Source organism: Mobula hypostoma, chromosome 1, assembly GCF_963921235.1.
Source record: "Mobula hypostoma chromosome 1, sMobHyp1.1, whole genome shotgun sequence".
NCBI lineage: Eukaryota > Metazoa > Chordata > Chondrichthyes > Myliobatiformes > Myliobatidae > Mobula > Mobula hypostoma.
Genome location: NC_086097.1, coordinates 169,383,442 through 169,403,939, shown reverse-complemented (window position 1 = coordinate 169,403,939; position 20,498 = coordinate 169,383,442). Strand labels below are relative to the sequence as shown.

Below are 20,498 nucleotides of genomic sequence, written 5' to 3'. Positions count from 1 at the left end.
TTGAAGATGAAAGTTGATCCAGATAACTCTGGACATCCGATGGAGAATCAAAAAAACGAAGGGCTCCATCTAACATGCGAATCCTTAGACGTGCAGGGTACAGCAGCGCTGGTCTTAAATCCATCTTATAGAATTCCGACATCACGGATCTGTAACGGACCCGTTGGTCCCAGATTGGTTTACTGAAATCTTCCACGAATCGGAACCTAAGATCCGAAAAATCAATGAAACCTTTAGATCGAGCGAATCGAAACAGTCTCTCCTTGTCTTGAAAGTAATGAAAACGTAAGATAACATGCCTAGGTCTATCTGACCTAGACGAGTATGATGGGATTCTGTGAACACGATCCAGTAGCGGTGGTTGGTCAGGAAATACAGTAGGGAATGCATCTTTTAAAAGCTGAGAGAAATATTTCATGGGGTTGTTAGCTTCAACGGCTTCCCTCACGCCAATCATTCGTAAATTCTGCCGTCGCATTCTAGATTCCAAGTCAGAGTTTTTAAAAGTCAAAAAGTCAAGTTTCTTCTTCATTACATTAATTGTTTCTTCGATTTTCCCCATCTTAAGCTCACTTTGTTGCGCGAATTTTTGAAGATCAGATATAGCCGACTGATGTTCCGCAATACATGTTTGCATCTTATCAATTAAATCGGCAATTTTCTGGAAATTAGTTGAGATTTCCGTATGAATCAGGTCTTTAACAAAGCCTGCAATTTCCGTACGAATCATCTCCCTAACAGAGGTTGAAATTTCCCTCTGAATTAACTCCGATATCGCTTTCAAAGTCACCGGTGATTCAGTCGGAGGGAGATCCGTAGCTTTCGGTTTAACCGGAGGTTTACCATCCTTGCCGTTTTTCCCGTTCTTAGACATAGCAGATCTAAGTATCATCCAATTGTCAGAGAATTCAGTTTAATTCAAAGTATTGTAAAAATTGATGCCTTAATGGTTAATTAAAGTGTAGCTGACCATAGAGAAAAAAAAACTCAGAGGTAATGGAGCGAGTCAAGAACGCGACTTCACTCCATGAGCGCTACCGGAAGTCCTATGGAATGCTTCCTCCTATATATATTTTAGATTCGATAATTAACCTTAATCCATGTCAGAAAGGTGCATCGGCTATGATTTATAATATTATTATGAAACTTAGGAAAGCTCCATTTGATAAGATTAGGGTAGATTGGGAACAGGAATTGGGGCTTACCATTTCTGTGGAGGATTGGGGGCAGATTTTACAATTAGTTAATACTTCCTCTATTTGTGCTAAACATTCCCTAATTCAATTTAAAGTGGTTCATAGAGCACATATGTCCAAAGATAAGTTAGCGCGTTTTTACTCGCATATTAATCCTTTCTGTGATAGATGTTCGGGGCAGATAGCCTCTTTAACTCATATGTTTTGGTCTTGCCCTACTTTGGAAACTTTTTGGAGAGATATTTTCAATATTATTTCTAAGGTATTAAATATAGATATCTCTCCTCACCCTATTACTGCTATCTTTGGACTACCTAAAATTTCTAGTAATCTTTCCCCTTCAGCCCGTAGAATGATTGCATTTCTTACTTTAATGGCGAAAAGATGTATTTTACAACATTGGAAAGAGCTTAATGCTCCAACTACCTTTTTTTGGTTTTCTCAGACGATTTTATGTTTGAATCTGGAGAAAATTAGAAGTAACCTTTATGATTCTTCATTTAAATTTGAACAGATTTGGGGACCTTTTATTCGATATTTTCATTTAATGTAATATTTACCCTTCTTGTTTTTTTTTCACTGTTTTAATGGAGGTCGGGATTGAGGACGTGATTTTAAGTTTAACTCTGTTTGGTTTCAAGTTAGCCCATTGCTTTGTTTTGCTTTTAGTTAGTTGCACGGTGGGTTTTTTTTTGGGGTTTTTTTTTTCTTTTTTTCCATTGATATATATAAAATCTAGTATACTATTATGTTATCTTGGTTTCTTATGCTTAAATTACATTGTTTGTAGTATTTTCTTTTTGGTATTGTTATCTTTTGGAATTTTATTATACTTTAACATTGTATTAATGTTTATATGGCTTACCTTTTTTGTATACTTACTCAATAAAAAGATTTAAAAAGAAAGAAAGAAAAAAAACAGCTACAGTCCCCAACCCCGTTACTCGCAGAGAAAAAAACCCAATAACAATAATAGTCCCCAACCCTGTAACTTGCTTTAAAAAAAAGTGACATTAACAGTCCCCAACCCCATCACTTGCAAAAAAAAAAGTGATATTAACAGTCCCCAACCCCATCACTTGCAGAAAAAAAAAGAGAACCTGACCCTGTCACTTGCAACAGTAGCACCAATCAGCCATAAGAAAGAAAACAAAGAATTAAAGGAAACCAATAAAAAGTATGGTTCAATAATCACATAGATCTCAGAATATCGGAAACTTTTCATCTGCGTACAATGAGAGCAGCCACACGAACTCAGTCCTTCAGTAAAAACATGGGTCCGAACACTGCTAATCCAGGGCTGAATGTGTCAGGCTGCTGAACCCCTGCCACATTCACCTCGATGCCTCATAACCCCGTGCCTCGTCTCTGCTCAATTCCATGAGTCAGCTTGTGTCCTCAATCCTTTTCGCCTCCCGAGTGTGATCTCTACGAGGCAGCTGTCCGGACACAGCATTGTGGTGGATTCTTCGATCGAGTTCCAAACTACTTCTCAGGCTCCAACAGTTTCCATAACACAAATGAGATGAGAAGAACAAGCAGAAGGTGGAGAAGTGAAATAATTGGAAAGATTAGCTGTCTGGAAGATTTTGCCCGAGAAATCATTGTTTGCTGGCGCCATCTTGACCGGTAGTAATGGACCATTAGCTCTTTCAGTTTGTCAAAGTCCTTCAAGATTCTATATAACGCTCTGCCATGGATTCAAAACTGATCTTGTTATCATCTCATTTCTTGAGTCTTTATGAACAGCAAAGTAAATAGAAATATTGTGGCATTTAGGATTAAAATTGAAGTTGGTTGTGAGCGAAATAATTTATGATTTAATGTTCTTTGTGGTAAATATCTATATTTTAATGATTTCTTAGATAATACCTGGTGTAGAATTAAACCAAACTGATCAGAGTCCAAATTGACTTCTGGTCTTAAGTTGAGTCTGATAATCACAGATGAATTGGGATCCACTCTGATGGCAATCACCTCTGTGTACAATGTGTCCTGCCTCCAAGAATAAGGATCAGGTTAGGTTGTTCACTGTACTCTGCATGGTTGAGTACCTGGCTGAAATTCCTTGTTTCATGCAACACACACAAAAAGCTGGAGGAACTCAGCAGGTCAGGCACATCTATGGAAATGAATAAACAGTTGATGTTTTGGGCCGAGACTCTTCAGGACTGGAAAGGACGGGGCAATGCTAGAATAAAAAGGTGGGGGAGGGGAAGCAGGACTAGTTAGAACAGGGGTCCCCAACCTATTATGCACCGCGGACCGGTTTAATATTGACCGGGGTAGGGGGGGAGGGGTTCAAGTTGGGTTAAACTCACCTCAACATGTCTTTTACAGTTAAGGTTGCCAACTTTCTCACTCCCAAATAAGGGACAAAATTAGCAGTCAAATCCCGGGACACTTGTGTTTACCCCAGGAAAGACTACCATGACCATGAGGCCTTGTGTGAGCACCTGTGTGTGCATGCGCATACATGCTGATTTTTTTCCCACAAATCGGTTTTGGCTTAATCTTCCCGACTATACTGTACATACATTATTTCTACTTTATATAGGCTGTGTATTTATCATATCATTCCTGCTTTTACTGTACGTTAGTGTTATTTTAGGTTTTATGTGTTATTTGACATGATTTTGTAGGTTATTTTTTGGGTCTGGGAACGCTGAAAAACTTTTCCCATATAAATTAATGGTAATTGCTTCTGCGCTTTAAGCCATTTCGGCACAAACGACTTCATAGGAACACTCTACCTTAGCAGGGGAAATACGGGACAAGGGCGGTCCCATATGGAACAAACCAATTTAGCCCAATATACGGGATGTCCTGGCAAATACGGGACAGTTGGCAATCCTGTGTTCAAGTTCAACAGTGCGTGACAGGGAATGAGGAAAAGGTGCAGCTGACTCGTATCATTTCCTCGTGGCCCGGTAGCACATGCTTTATGGCCCGGTACCGGTCCGCGGCCCAGTGGTTGGGGACCGCTGAGCTAGAAGGTGATAGGTGAAACTTCGTGGATAGGAAAAGTAAAGGGCTAGAGAAGAAGAAATCTGATAGGAGAGCATTTGAGTAACTGTGAGAGGTCAATCAGTGTCAAAGTAGCGAGGGACACAGAACAATAATCAAGAGGAAAAAAACTGGCACATGGTTTCATTGATCTTATTATGAATTATAGTCAATGGCAATGCTGCTCTTTGTCTGAAAATAGTACTTTGTTCCCAGCAGTTCATCCTCTTTGTACTGCAGCTCAAATCTAAGCCGACTGAGTTATATTTCTGCTATTGATACAACACTGCAGAATAGCACAGCCATTGGTGGTCTGGTGAACCCTATTAAGGTAAGAAATTTTTGAAATTTATATTGGATTCTTGGCTGAACCAATTCCCTTTTAGTGTTAATACTTTATGTTCCACAACACTTCACAAAAAACATTAACAGCAAAGTATTTGAGATACATAAGCAGATAGTATGGCAGATTTAGGAAGGGAATTCCAACATTTTTAATTAGAGAAGTTGAAAGTAGTGGCATTAGAAATGAATAATAAAAGCCAAGGGAAGTGTGCATTAACCTCATGTTTCAAAGATTGGGAGAGGTCACAAGACTTAGAGACAAGTCTGAAAGCCAGGTTGAGCATTTAGCAAAAAGCACATAAATCTGCATTGACTATTCAGAAATCAGTCATGAAACACAGGATACCAGGCAAATAGTTGGAATTCAGCATTCCTATATCCCTTGGTATCCAAAAATCTAACGATTTTTGACTCGAATGCTCTCCAACACCAAGCATCCACAATATTTTCAGGGAAAACATTTCAAGAGTTTGCAGTCATTTTTGAGTCACTGTATTTAAGAGGAATACAAATGTCCACTTATAGACATGGTATCGAAGGATAAGGACCTATTTGGACACGGTATTCGTATAGAGGGCATCATGGTTGATGTGGTGGGCCAAAGGGCTATTCTATGTAGTATAACTGTGACTCGGTGTCGGATTTCCACATCTGCTGCTTTTATGATTTCCATTTTGTAGCTAGCATTTCCAACATTGTCGTTCTATTTTTTTCCCATCTCACTTGTTATTTTATTTTCATTTCCTCCAGACAGATCGTTTGCAGTTAGCAAGACACCCTGCCTCTGCTCTAATACTATTTGTGTCATTATTTCTGTTGTTCTCCAACCACAGGCATTCCTATTGATTTACTTTTCACGCTTGAACATGTGTTGGGTTTCAAATTTTTCTTAGTTCTCAGACTACAACTTGGCGTGTTTTTGTCGATGATGCCTGACTTACTGAGTGTTTTAAATTTTTCGTTTTTATTTCAAATTTGTAGCATTCGCAATTATGGCTTGATATTTTACTGACTTAACACTGGCATCCTCTTCCTTGCTTTCTTTTTCATTTTCTCTATTAATTATTTGACCATTCTTTTCTGATTTGTAAGATCCTCCTGATCCCTAAACTAAGACTAGCAAGACACATTTGGGTTACTGTTCCTAAGACTTCATTATTTGAAGAACATTGTAAAGTCCTGTGTTGTGAATTTAAGACCTTTGACATAGAAGTAGAATTAGGCTATTAGGCCCATTGAGTCTGCTCCACCATTTAGCCATGGCTGATCCTTTTATTTTTAACCCCCCTATTTCCCAGCCTTCTCCCCGTAACCTTTGATGCCATGTCTAATCGAAATCTATCAAGCTCTGCCTTAAGTACAATCAATGACCTGGCCTTCACAGCTGCCTGTGGTAATAAATTCTACAAATTCACCACCCTCTGGCTAAAGAAATTTTTCGGCATGTCTGTTTTAAATGGACGCCCCTCTATCCTAAGGCTGTGCTATTATTTTCTTCAAATCTGTCAAACTGTGTACTTAAAAATGACATTTGTGGATGTAATTGACTGGTCACACAGTGACCCAGAGTTCTGAAACTAACTAAATGATATTGGGTATTGACTTCCTAAAACCCAGAAGACCAAATAATGGTATAGAACCCATAACTGTGTATGAAGTTATCAGCACCCAATGATTTTTATTCCATGCTGTTATTATTACTATTGCATATTTAGACAGCCCTTCAATTTAACTTAACTCACACGGTACCTAAATTTAAAAAAAACATTTCTCTTTCTTCCATAGAATGATAAAATTGTTGAATTAAGCACAACAATTATTCGAGCAAGTCCCTCTACAACACCAGATCAAAGTATAGTCAATACAAGTGAGATGACTTTCCGAACTTCGTTGGATGGATGTACAAATGGTTCTTTGAATTCTAGTCCACAACTAAGAAAATCATGTTATGATAAGCAGGAAAGCAATGAAAACAGAAGCCCTGTGAGTAAACAGGAAGACAGACAGAGTTTATTAAAATCCAATAAGTTACCTTCTCCACAATCTGAAAATATCAAATTGCAGCAATTCGATGCATCTCCATCAGTGTTAGGCAAGTCAGTCATGTATAAAGGATCACCTGCACGCCAGCAAACTGATAATTTTGGTGCACCTCTCAAGACCAAGATGAATGAAAGGATTTGTGTAGAATCCTTGAATGCAGCCTCCATAAATACCATTGGAATGACGAGCAAATATATGCCTATTTCAAGTTTTAAACCACATGAAGCTATTTCAGATATACCTGGAGTTCCTACATTACTTACTGCAAATTCATTATTAACAACTCCACTGGCCCAGCAATATCTGGGCAATTTGACCACCAGTTCAAATTCCCTAAATGTACCTTTAACTTCATGTTACTTGGGGAGCACTTTGTCATCCAATATATGTAGCCTTCCAGGTGGTTTGCCAGGTGCTAACATATTCATGGGGAATATTCAAGCTTTTGGAACTCATAATGATCCTAAATTAGAAATGAGGATGCAGAACCCAGCTCATTTGTACAATACACATGCTATGCCACTGGATTCTAATTTTCAAACACAACCCGTTGGTTATCAGTCTTCAAGAATGGACATGCTTGATCATTGGCCAGGTGGACTTCAGATGAGAGATGCTGGTAAGTATTTTAAAGATGATGTTGCTTTTTTTAAAATGATATGTTGTTAAACGATCACTATATCTACAGTAAACGGATATCTAAAATTACTTGTCGGACACATTGCAATATGTAAATATTTGAATAGCATTGTCCCAGTATTAAATAATTAAAGCCCTTGTTAATTTGAAACTAGTACAAAATGTATTGAGAAAATATGGGCAACTAGATATATTGATGTCAATTAGTCCTGTTCTATATATAAGCAAAGATAAATTTCACCTGTTCTCTTCAAGAAGGTAATTAATAGACTAGCAGTGAGCCCTTTTTGTTTTTGAAGAGTTCTATAAATTTCAGAATCAGCAGAAAAATGATTGCTGAAGAATGTCTACAAGCCAAATAGTATGAGCATTTCTTCATTTCCCGTCCTTCCATAAGTAGTGTTCCCGACTTGTGAAGCCACCCCCTGCAACAAAGGCATAGCTACAAATCTAATATTTGATTTTGTGTTTTAAGCCCTCATTAAGGAAAATAGTAGACCTATGGTCAGTTAAATCAAATAATCTTAATCAAGGTAGTTTGAGGAACTCAATGCATTATCTGCTGACTCTTCAGCCTACTGACATGAATTTGTATACTACCTTTGACAAAATGGGATTTGACTGCATTCATAAGACACCTAATCTTTGAAGTGAGTAAAAGTAGGCATCCAAAACTTTGGAGACTTTGGAGGAACTCAGCAGATCATGCAGCATCTATACAGGGTGAGTATAGTTGACATTTCAGGTCAAGATGTTTCATCTGAACTAGAGGAAGAGTATCACCCTAAAATCAACTGTCCATTTCCCATTTATCCATTTATATACTTTAATATAATATTTTGTATTTTTTTCTTTTTGCGTTTGTAGTTTGTTGTCTTCTGCATATTGATTGTTTGCCTATCTTGTGGGTGTAGTCTGCTGGATCTCTGGTTAATTTCTGATCCTTCAAGGGGTTTTCCCAGAGTCAAATATGCAAGCAGTCTTAATTCCAAGGTTTTAGTTTATTTTGGAGTACAAGCAAATATATAAATAATAAACAAACTAAATAAGAGCTGGGAAATGATGCTAAGGAGTGCAAGACAAAAGAATAAAGATGGTGTTTCTGAAAAATCTATCACTTTTGTAGATAAGAGAAATTCCTGAGAGCTAAATTAGTTCATAGGCTACATAATGAAAACAATTATATCACATGGGTAATGTGCTAATGTTAGTTTAGCTGCTATACCACTTTCTGCCAGTGAGTGTGAAAAATATGTTAGTTCAAAAGTACAAAACTGTTAAAGGCAGTAGTTTCCAACAGGTCTTTCATTGATTCTATTGTGTTTCTTAGACTTACTGTGTATGTCCTCCAGAAAACGGATCTCAGGGTTGTATATGGTGACTTTGATAATGGATTGACTTTGAACTTTAACGTTTGAATTAGGTCATGTGTTGGTCCCCGAGGAACTGAGGATTCCAAATTCTTGCTGTGTTGGAATAGCATCTCAAACATCACTTCACATGTGCAATCCAACTGAACGGTGGATGCAACTATCAATTGGAATAGTTAGTGTTTCACTGAATGGAGAGAAGGTTTGTATTATTTTCAACATGTAAGCAGATGAACTTTGCAATTAGTTAGGGTTAATATATGCGTACACTTTGGAGAATTTCAGGCATTTTGTTCTGTTTTCAGCCATTACTAGCCTTGAATGTACTCTTATGGCTGACAAAGGTTGGTTTAGTACTGGTATACTATTTATTCCTGAATACATATTTCATATTTTTGTAGTGAAGGTACAGTTCCATACAGTACGCAGCCTTAGATCACTTGGACAATACAAACACCCATGTCAGGATACTGTTCATTGACTATAACACAGCATTTAACTCCATAATTCTTACAGTCCTGATCAAAAAGCTACAGAACTTTGGCCTCTGGATCTCCCTCTGCAATTGGATCCTCAGCTTCCTAACCATAAGAGCACAATCTGTGGTAATAACATCTCCTCCTCACGGACGAACAACACTTGCACACCTTAAGGATGTGTGCTTGGCCCGTTGCTCTTCTCTCTCTCTACACCTTGGACTATGTGGCTAGTCATAGCTCAAATGTCATAAATTTGCTGGTGATACAACTATTGTTGGTAGAATCTCAAATTGAGGCGAAAGGGTGTACAGGAGTGAGATATACCAGCTAGTTGAGTGGTGTCACTGCAACAATCTTGCATTCAAAATCAGTAAGACCAAAGAGCTGATTGTGACTTCAGAAAGGGTAAGACAAGGGAACGTGAGCTAATCCTCATTAGAGGGATCAGAATTGGAGAGGGTGAGCAATTTCAAGTTCCTAGGTGTCAATATCTGAGGATCTAACCTGGTCCCATCATATCGATGTAGCTATAAAGAAGGCAACAGCAAGAAAATTGCATTAAAAGTTAGAGGAGATTTGGTTTGTCACCTAAAACATTTGTCACGTGGAGTGCATTCTGACAGACTGCATCCCTATCTGGTATGGGGGTGGGGGGGTGCGGCTACTGCGCAGGATCATAAGAAGCTACAGAAAGTTGTAAAATTAGTCAGCTCCATCATGCATACTAGCCTTTGTAGTATCCAAAACATCTTCAAGGAGCAGTGCCTCAGAAAGGCAGTATTAAGGACCCTCACCAGCTGGGGGATGCCTTCTTCACATTGTTACCTTCAGGAAGAAGGTACCGAAACCTGAGGGCACATGCTTAGTGATTCAGCAACAGCTTCTTTCCCTCTGCCATTGGATTTCTAAACGGACATTGAACCCATGAACACTACCTCACTTTTTTTTCTTCTGTTTTTGTACGATTTTTGAATTAACAATTTAATATGTGCATACATACTTGATTTATTTTTTCTGATATTTATCATGTATTGCGTTGTACTGCTGCTGCTAAGTTAACAAATTTCACAACATTTTCTGGTGATATTACACCTGATGCTGATCTGAAACTTTACACTGATTTGGAAATTACATGGTTGTGCTGAATGCAAGTGATGCTAATTTTAAGACGAAGATCTGTTTTGCTGAAGTTGAAAACATTGTTCAATCCAACTCGTCCCCATGACATCATTCTCTAATTGTCTTGTGTGAAGGTGCACATTTTCAGTGCTATTTTCCATCACAGACGTAGACAGAGCTTTTAGCAAAATTATTTGAAAGTCCCACATATATTGAAGAACTCAGACTTGATGCTGGGAAGTGACACAAGGCAGTGTAGCTGTTAACCAGCTCAGTTACACAAGCCATATGGGTTCATTTGTTAATAATATTCTAAGATTAATAATTTGTTTTTGAGATTTCTGCATTAGTGTTGTATTAGATGTGCTGTTTATTTGCTGATATACGGGACAGAAAGGTTATTCAGCCCAACCAATCCACGGTAGCATTACTGATCTTTTCTAACCTGCTCCGTCCCATCTATCCTCATCCAAGTACATCATTGTTGCTGTCTGCTCTGTTTTCTTTTGCGTACTTCCAGGAAATAGTAGATTGTTACCACTGCTTTTGTTTTTTTAAAATAATGTTCTTTGGAACGCTGGAAAGAATATTAGTATTCCTTGCGTTTTGTACATGATGTTTGGTAGATTTCAACACTGGTTAAATAGAATCATAGAGCACAACAGCATAGAAATGGGGCCTTCGGGCCATCTAGTTCATGCAGAACTGTTATTCTGCCGTTGAGCCACACCTGGACCTTAGCACGCCATACCTCTCATATCCATGTACCTATCCAAACAACTTTTAAATGTTTCAGTTGAACTTGCATCCATTACTTCCACTGGAAGCTAGTTCCACACTTGCACTACCCTCTGAGTAAAAGAAAAGTTCCCCTTAAATATTTCATATTTCCCATTCCACCTTTAACTTATGGCCTTTAGTTCTGATCTCATCTAATCTTAGTGGAAAAAGCCTGCTTACATTTACCTTGTCTATACCTCTCATAATTTTGTTTATCTCTATCAAATCTCTTCTCATTCTCCTTTGCTCCAGTGAATACAGAACTCCTCTATTCAACTTTTCCTTAAACTCAAGTCAATATACTTGTAAATTTTCTGTGTTGTTTCAATCTTATTGATATCTTTCCTGTAGGCAGGTTTCCAGAACTGCACGCAATTCTCCAAATTTAGCCGTGCCAGCGTCTTATACAACTTAACATAACATCCCAACTTTGTACTCAGTGTTCTGATGTATGAAGGCCAGTGTGCCAAAAGCTCTCTTTACAACCATATCTGCCTGTGATGCCAGTTTATGTATTCCCAGATCCTTCTCTCTACTGTACTCCTTAGTGCCCTAGTTTTTACTGTGTATGTCCCACCCTGGTTAATCCTCCCCAGATACAATGCCTCACACTTGTCTGCATTAAATTCCATCTGCCATTTCTCAACCCATTTTTCCAATGTGTCAGATCCTGCTGTAAGCTATGGTAGCCTTCCTCGCTGTCCACTACACACCCAGTCTTGGTGTCATCTGTGAATTTGCTGATCAGGTTTAGCATGTCAGATTGTTGATATGGATGACAAACAACATCGGATCCAGCACTGATTGCTGCAGCACACCACAGACCTCCGGTCAGAGAGATAACCATCTGCTTCCACTCTACCTTCTTCCACAAAACCAATGATGAATTCAGTTTATGACTTCATCCTCAATGCCAATCTACTGAAATTTCTGGAACAGCCTCCCATGCAGGACTTTATCAAAGGCCTTGCTAATGTCCATGTAGATATCCACTGCCTTGCCTTCATCAACTTTCTCGGTTAAATCCTTGAAAAACTCAATAAGATTGGTTAAATATGACCTACCACTCTCAAAACCATGTTGACTATCCCTTAACGGCTTCATCTATCCAAATACTTGTATATTCTTTCCTTTGGAACACGTTTCAATGATTTACCCACTACCGATGTCACTAGCTTATAATTTCCAAGTTTATTTTAGAGCCTTTCTTGAACATTGGAATAACATTAGCTATCCACGTGTCCTCTGGCACCATACCTGCCAGGGCCTCTGTAGTTTTTGCAGTAGCCTCACATGAGGTCCAAGGGACTATCTTGTCAGGCCCTGGGACTTATCCACACTAATTTACCTCAAGACAGCAAGCACCTCCTCCTCTGTAATCTGGATATGGTCCATGACCTCACTACTGTTTTGCCTAAGTTCTTTAGACTGCATTCATTTTCCAAGTAAATACAGATGCAAAATAATCCATTTAAGATTTCCCTTATTTCTTTCAGCTCCATGCATAGATAACCACGCTGATATTCAAGTGGACCAATTTTGTCCTTTACTATCCTTTTTTGGGTGGCAAGTTGGAGATCTGTCTCTACGAAAGGAAGTGTGAGATGATCCTTCCATTCACTAGCCTGCAGGTCACCCTTGGGTAAGGTGTGCCACCTGTGTAGCTCCCTGATCAGAATCATGTGATGCCATGGAAGCAGGTGGTGGATGGTCATATGGGCAGCTGGTGCATATCACAAGTCCTGGTTATGTGACCACTGATGACAGGCAGACAATCACTGAAGAGTATTGATAGTGGCTGGGGTCACCTGTCTTGGAAAAACACTACCCAGAAGAAAGCAATGGCAAAGCACTTGTGTAGAAAAATTTGCCAAGTACAAGTGGTCATAGACCATGATCACTCATGTCATATGACATGGCACATAATGATGATGATGACTATCCTTTTGCTGTTTATATTTGGTGAAGTGCTTGGGATTTTCCATCACCTTGTCTGCCAGAGTAACTTTATGCCTTTTTTTAGCTCTCCTGATTTACTTTTTGAATGTTCTCTTGCACTTCTTATACTCAAGTACCTCATTTGTTCCTGCCTGCCTGTATGCAATGCACCAGTTCCTTCCTGACCAGGGTTTTAATACCCCAAGTAAACCAAGGTTCCCTTAACCTGCCCTTTATTGTAACAGGAGTATGCAAGTTCTGCACTCTTGAAATTTCACTTTTGAAGGCCTCACACTTACCAAGCATGCCTTTGCCAGAAAGGAACCTATCCCAAACCACACATACCAGATCCTTTCTGTTGCTATAAAAAATGGCCTTTCTCCAATATAGAATTTCAACCGAACAACCTGTCCTATTCTTCTCCATAATTATCTTAAAAGCAATGGAATTTTGATCACTAAATCCAAAGTTTCTCGACACATACCATAAGATATAGGAGCAGAATTAGGCCATCTGGCCCATCGAGTTTACACCGCCAATCATGACTGATCCTGTTTTCTCCTCCTCAACCCCAGTTTCCGGCCTTTTCTCCGTAACCTGTGATGCCATGTCCAGTCAAGAACCTATTAGTCTCTACTTTAAATACACCCAACGACATGGCCTCTAGCAGCACGTGGCAACAAATTCACCACTTTTTGGCTAAAGAAATTTCTTTGCATCTCTGTTTTGAAAGGGCGCCCCTGTATCCTGAGGCTGTGCCCTCTTGTCCTAGACTCTCCCACCATGTGAAACATCCTTTCCACATCTACTCTGTCTAGGCCTTTCAACATTCGAAAGGTTTCAATGAGATCCCCCCCTCCCCCCTCATCTTTCTGAATTCCAGCGAGTACAGACCCAGAGCCATCAAATGTTCCTCATATGATAACCCTTTCATTCCTGGAATCATCCCTCTCCAATTCCAGCACCTCTTTTCTAAGATGAGAGACTCAAAATTGTTCACAATACTCAAGGTGAGGCCTCACCAGTGCCTTCTAAAGCCTCAGCAACACAGCCTTGCTCTTGTATTCTAGACCTCTCGAAATGAATGCTAACATGGCATTTGCCTTCCTCACCACCGACTCGACCTGCATGTTAATATTTAGGCTGTTCTTCACAAGTCCCTTTGCATTCCAGATTTTTGGATTTTCTCTCCGTTTAGAAAATAGTCCGCACATTTATTTCTACTATCAAAGTGCATGGCCATGCATTTTCCAACATTATATTTCATTTGCCACTTTCTTGCCCATTCTCCTAATCCATTTAAGTCTTTCTGCATCCTCCCTGATCCCCCAACACTACCTGTCCCTCCACCAATCTTTGTATCACCTGCAAACTTAGCAACAAAGCCATCTATTCCATCAACTCAATCATTTATATACAGCATAAAAAAAAATGGTCCTAACACCGACCCCTGTGGAACACCACCAGTCACTGGCAGCCACCAAAAATGGGTCCTTTTATTCCCACTAGCTGCCTCATACCAATCAGACAATGCTCCAACCATGTTAGTAACTTTCCTCTAATACCATGGTATCTTAATTTGGTAAGCAGCCTCATGTGTGCACCATCCTCTTTATCTATCCTACTTGTAATCTCATCAAAGAATTCCAACAGGTTCATCAGGTAGGATTTTCCCTAAAGGAAATCATGCTGACTTGGTTCTATCTTGTCCTGTGTCACCAAGTGCTCCATCACCTCATCCTTAACAATTGACTCTAATATCTTCCCAACCACTGAGGTCAGGCTAACTTGTCTATAGTTTCCTTTCTGCTGCTTTCCTCCTTTGTTAAAGAGTGGAGTGACATTTGCAATTTTCCAATTTTCTGGCACCATGCCAGAGTACAATGATTTTTGAAAGGTCATTTCTAATGCCACCGCAATCTCTAATGCTACCTGTGTAGATGGGTGTGTGCCTACAAAGACTTAATGTACATTCCCAAACCAGCAGCCATGGATGAGCCAGGAGGTACGTCATCAGTTGAAGGCTAGATCTGTGGCATTCAAGTCTGATGACCTCGGCCTGTACCAGAAAACCAGGTATGATTTGCGAAGGGCTATTTCAAGGGTGAAGAGACAATTTTGAATGAGGTTGGAGGCAACATCGGATGCATGACAGCTGTGGCAGGGTTTGCAAGATATTACTTCCTACAAAGCCAAACCCAATAGCATGAGTGGCAACGATGCTTCATTACCAGATGAACTCAACGCCTTCTATGCCCCCTTTGAAAGGGAGAATATAACTACATCTATGAAGATCCCTGCTGTGCCTGATGACCCTGTATCTCTGTTTCAGAGCCCGATGTTAGGCTGTCTTTAAAGAGAGTGAACCCTCATAAGGCGGAAGGTCCCAATGGAGTACCTTGTAAGGCTCTGAAAACCTGTGTCAACCAACTGGTGGGAGTATTTAAGGACATTTTCAACCTCTGACTGCTATAGTTCATCGACTATAGCTCAGCATTTAATACCATCATTCCCCCAATCCTGATTGCGAAGTTACAGAACCTGGGCCTCTGTACCTCCCCTGCAATTGGATCCTCATCTTCATAACCAGAAGACCACAATCTGTGCAGATTGTTGATAACATTTCTTCATCCTTGACAATCAACACTAGTGCACCTCAGGGATGTGTGCTTAGCCCACTGCTCTACTCTCCCGAGACCCATGACTATGTGGCTAGGCATAGCTCAAGTGCCATCTATAAATTTGCTCATGATACAATCATTGTTGGTAGAATCGCAGGTGATGACAAGAGGACGTACAGGTGCGAGGTACACCAACTAGTGGAGTGGTGTTGCAGCAACAACCTGGCACTCAATGTTAGTAAGATGAAAGAACTGATTGTGGAATTACAGGAGAGTTACTGATATGGATGGAGCACTGGCTGATTGGCAGAAAACAGAGAGTGGGATTAAAGGGATCCTATTCTGGCTGGCTGCTGGTTAGCAGTAGAGTTCTACAGGGGTCAGTGTTGGGACTGCTGCTTTTTACGATGTATCTCAATGATTTGGACTATGGGATTAATGGATTTGTGGCTAAATTTGCCAATGATACAAAGATAGGTGGAGGAGCAGGTAGTGTTGAGGAAACAGAGAGCCTGCAGAGAGACTTTGATAGTTTAGGGGAATGGGCAAAAAAGTGGCAAATGAAATACAATGTTGGAAAGTGTGTGGTCATGCACTTTGGTGGAAGAAATAAACAGGCAGACTATTATTTAGATGGGGAGAGAATTCAAAATGCAGAGATGCAAAGGGACTTGGGAGTCCTTGTGCAGGATACCCTCAATGTTAACCTGCAGGTTGAGTCGATGGTGAACGCGGCGAATGCAATATTGGCATAGAGGTATAGAATATAAGAGCAGGGATGTGATGTTGAGACTCTATAAGGCACTCATGAGACCACACTTTTGGAGTGTTGTGTGCAGTTTTGTGCTCCTTATTTTAGAAAGGATATTCTGACATTGGAGAGGGTTCAGAGAAGATTCACGAGAATGATTCCAGGAGTGAAAGGGTTACCATATGAGGAACGTCTGGTAGCTCTTGGGCTGTATTCCCTGGAGTTCAGGAGAATGAGGGGAAATCTCAGAAACATTTCATATGTTAAAAGGCTTGAACAGATTAGATATAGCAAAGTTATTTCCCATGGTAGGGGAGTCCAGGACAAGAGGGCACGACTTCAGGATTGAAGGACGTCCACTTGGAACAGAGATGCAGAGAAATTACTTTAGTCGGAGGGTGGTAAATCTGAGGAATTTGTTGCCACGAGCAGCTGTGGAGGCCAAGTCATTGGGTGCATTTAAGGCAGAGAAAGATAGGTCCTTGATTAGCCAAGGCATCAAAGGGAATGGGGAGTAGGCAGGGGAGTGAGGATGACTGGAAGTATTGGATCAGCCTATAATTGAATGGCAAAGCAGACTCGATGGGCCGAATGGCCCGCTTCTGCTCCTGTATCTTATGGTCTTATGGATAGTTGAAGTTTGGAGCTGAATGTCCAAGGTTACACATTATATCAGAGGGATAGGAAGGTCAGCAGAGGGGATGGTGTGGCAAAAAATGTCATCAAATCAGTAGAAAAATGTGACAGGATCAGAAGATGTTGAATCCTTGTGGGTTGACTTAAGAAACTACAAGGGTAAAAGGATGTTAATGATAGTTATCTACAGGCCTCCAAACAGTATCTGTGATGTGGACCACAAATTACAACAGGAAATAGAAAAGGTGTGTCAAAACAGCAATGTTATGGTAGTCATGGGAGATTTTAACATGCAGGTCTATGGGAAAATCAGGTTGGTAATGGATCTCGAGAGTGAGTTTGTTGAATGCCTAAGAGATGGCTTTTTAGAGCTGTTTGCAGTTGAGCCTACGAGGGGATCAGCATACTGGATTGGACGTTATGTAATGAACTGGAGGCAATTAGGGAGCTTAAGGTAATAGAACCCTCAGGAACCAGTGAGTTTAACTTGAAATTTGATAGGGAGAACTCCTTTAGTTAACAACTTGCAAAAATATTTTTGGACATTCTAGGAAAAACTTCAATCTCACCCTGCTACCAGTGAAATTTGTACTACCTAGAACTACATGGTGCCAATCAGCAAATAAAGTAATAATGCACCCTACACCAAGTTAACAATTTCATTAAACATGTTGTTTCTGAGGTTGCTTTCAGAGATTATTAAAATTTTAAGTCGAAGTAAGCAGCCTGACTTTAACAAGTTGAACTCAGAGTCAGTACTTTTAATATGTTTGGATGTCTGATGCAGTAGCTTATCAGCTATCAATTAACTGTTCAGTTCACTTTTATCTATTTTATACTTTCCAGATGGATGCATTTGCTCACCAGTGCTGGATATTCAAGAACAAAACTATAATTGGCCCTCATGTTACTGAAGATTTAAAACTGATGTTCCTTCCACGCCAGGCTGGTGTTTTTCAGTGTGTGCTATCTATCTCATCATATCCAGTCTCAGCAGATGCCCATACAGTTGCCAGAGCAGAAGCACTTGCAGTCAGAGTGGTGGTTACAGCTGTGGCAGAAAATCCATTGGTTGAGGTGAAGTGTATTAAATTAATTCAGTCCAATGTTTCACACAGCACTAGCAATATCCTTTAATTCTGTGATCTTCTGAACTTTTCCACCTTTAATGTTTTGCACAAGGAATTGTTTCGATTGCCTGAGATGTCTTTCTGAAGGTCTTGTGTACTGGCTTATCACTTCACATGATTATTAGTATTATTCATTCCCTTCAAGATTGCTCAGAGGAAATGCTTCTGCTGTGTAACAGCTGATATTGTCCAAAATCAAATTTAACTTCATGGCATGCTGAGATGTTACAATATATGGAGTGAAATTTGCTCGTCTGTTTGTTATTGAAGTTTTATATTTTCTGTACTGAAAGAGACTATGGTATGTTGAATTGAATTGTTTAGATGATGATTGCAAAGTTCAATGTCCTCAGTTGTCTTTGTTCAAACATTTTGACCAAAATCTTGCATTTTTAGGACTCTAGTTGATGTACTGGTAGGTGTATTAAAAGTAACCCACAAATATCTACTGAAAGCTTTGGACCCAGAATATCAAGAATACCAATCAGTGAAAGACTTCACTGTCATTGCCTAAGAACTAAATGAAGCAGCACATCAACTCTTAAGTAACCACTTGTCATGCAAGTCACTATGTGGCCTAACATAGAATTTGTTCATCCACCTCAGAATCAATAGAACTGGGATAAAAGCATATCCCACTTGACTCAAAGAAACTGCTTAAAAGAAGTATTGTAATTGGTTACTTGTCAGCATGAATGTGTTCTCAAAATATTAATTTGCTGAGATCTTTTCACTAAGGATTGGGAGGAGGTTGGGGATGAGGAAATAAATTGAAAAGCAGATAAATATTGAACCTTGGTTTGACCAGCTTGATTCCCCCAGTAAAATTATTGCTCCTATATTTTAGAAAATATATGAAGACACAGGAGAAATTGTGTGAGGCTTTATAAATGTAAAGCCTGAATTCTAAGGTTATACTAATAGAGAAGGAATGTCCTTTAACCTGAAAAGAGGAAGTCATGTGAGACTTGGGTATATAAAACATTTGAGATACTGGAAGATTTTGAAAGAGTAAACACAAATGATTTCCTTTCAATGATAAGCATAATGAGAGGCTGTCAGTAAGGTACAAAGGATGCAGCTGGAATTTTGTAGAAACTTACTGTAAGTATGTAGTTTATGTGAATGGAACTGCTCGTATAAACTGCAAGTACTGTTGGTGCCATATGATCTGTCTAAGCTGTGTATTCTGTATGGAATATTTGAAAGTATAATTGAAATGCTCTTTGGATGCAGGAGGAGTGATGGTGTTCAGTGATGGTTTGCAGCTCACATGAAATTGATCAGATTGCTTGTTTTTAAGGTTGAGGATAAACAAGCATCAAAAATAAGTAAAGACCCTGCATTGACCCTATCATTTCTTTGCTCATTAATAATTAATTGCTAAAACTATACTTAAAAGGTCATAATACTAACAGACTAAATAATTGAATTCATAATCTTTCAAAGAGTTCTCTACAGTTCCAAAGTGCACATAAAATGCAGATCAATTCAATAATGTATTTAATTCCAGATTGTAGCAGAGAAAAGAGGATGCTTGGATTTTGGTGACTTACTACCTGGTGGTGGTAAAACACTCTCTCTCAAACTTGTCAATGGGACTCACGCCACCATTCCCCTTCGGCTTGTCATCAGTGCTGTAAGTTTTTTTTCTTTCTGCAGGATAACAGCTTTTGGCATTAATCTGGTCATTTGGATTCAAACTTATTTAAATATATATATTTTTATATTCATTGAACAATTTCAAAACGTTGTTAACATTACCAATATTCCTGCCGGACCTTAAATGCTTAAAATGTTGCAGTTGTGTTATGAAACAACTGAATGTCTTACACATATGACAGAGGAAAGTGAACCAAGTGCTGTTGGTTCTCAAACACATTAACACCAGACTAAATAAGAGCAGTGGATTTCTTTTCCTAAAAGAAATTAGTGAATCAGATTGACTTTTATAATCCATTGGTTGTGCAGTCACCATTAATGAACCTATTTTTTATTATTCAATATTATTTAACTGAACTTTTAAAGTCTCCAACTATCACAGTGGGATTTGAATCTGCATCTGTGGATTGTTAGAATGTGCCTCTGGATTACTGCCTGATCAGTTCAGCCATTTCAGCAAAACCAATGAATATAATTTTATAAGATGGACTTTAAGCATTATGCCAAATACACTCAAGAACTTCTATAGATGTACCTTGGAGAGCATTCTGTTGGGCTGCACCACTGTCTGGTATGGTGGGGGCTACTGCACAGGACTGAAAGAAGCTGCAGAGGATTGTAAATTTAGTTGGCTCCATCTTGAGTACTAGCCTACAAAGTACCCAGGACATCTTCAAGGAGAGGTGTCTCAGAAAGGCAGCGTCCATTATTAAAGACCACCAGCACCCTGGGCATGCCCTTTTCTCATCGTTACCATCAGGTAGGAGGTACAGAAGCCTGAAG

The 20,498-nt window shown here is 39.4% G+C and overlaps 1 protein-coding gene across 6 annotated transcripts in view; it reads left to right on the top strand.

Moving 5' to 3' along the window:
• Nucleotides 1–20,498, top strand: part of cep192 (centrosomal protein 192) — a 222,195-nt gene that overhangs the window by 108,030 nt on the left and 93,667 nt on the right. For 4 of the 6 annotated variants that reach the window (XM_063059701.1, XM_063059694.1, XM_063059661.1 and 1 more), the window contains 5 exons: nt 4,419–4,533; nt 6,333–7,209; nt 8,653–8,801; nt 17,770–18,000; nt 19,567–19,692. In XM_063059701.1, the coding sequence (XP_062915771.1) occupies nt 4,419–4,533; nt 6,333–7,209; nt 8,653–8,801; nt 17,770–18,000; nt 19,567–19,692 (1,498 nt within the window). The remainder of the gene's footprint in view (nt 1–4,418; nt 4,534–6,332; nt 7,210–8,652; nt 8,802–17,769; nt 18,001–19,566; nt 19,693–20,498) is intronic. The other 2 variants (XM_063059687.1, XM_063059678.1) reach the window with 2 other exon arrangements.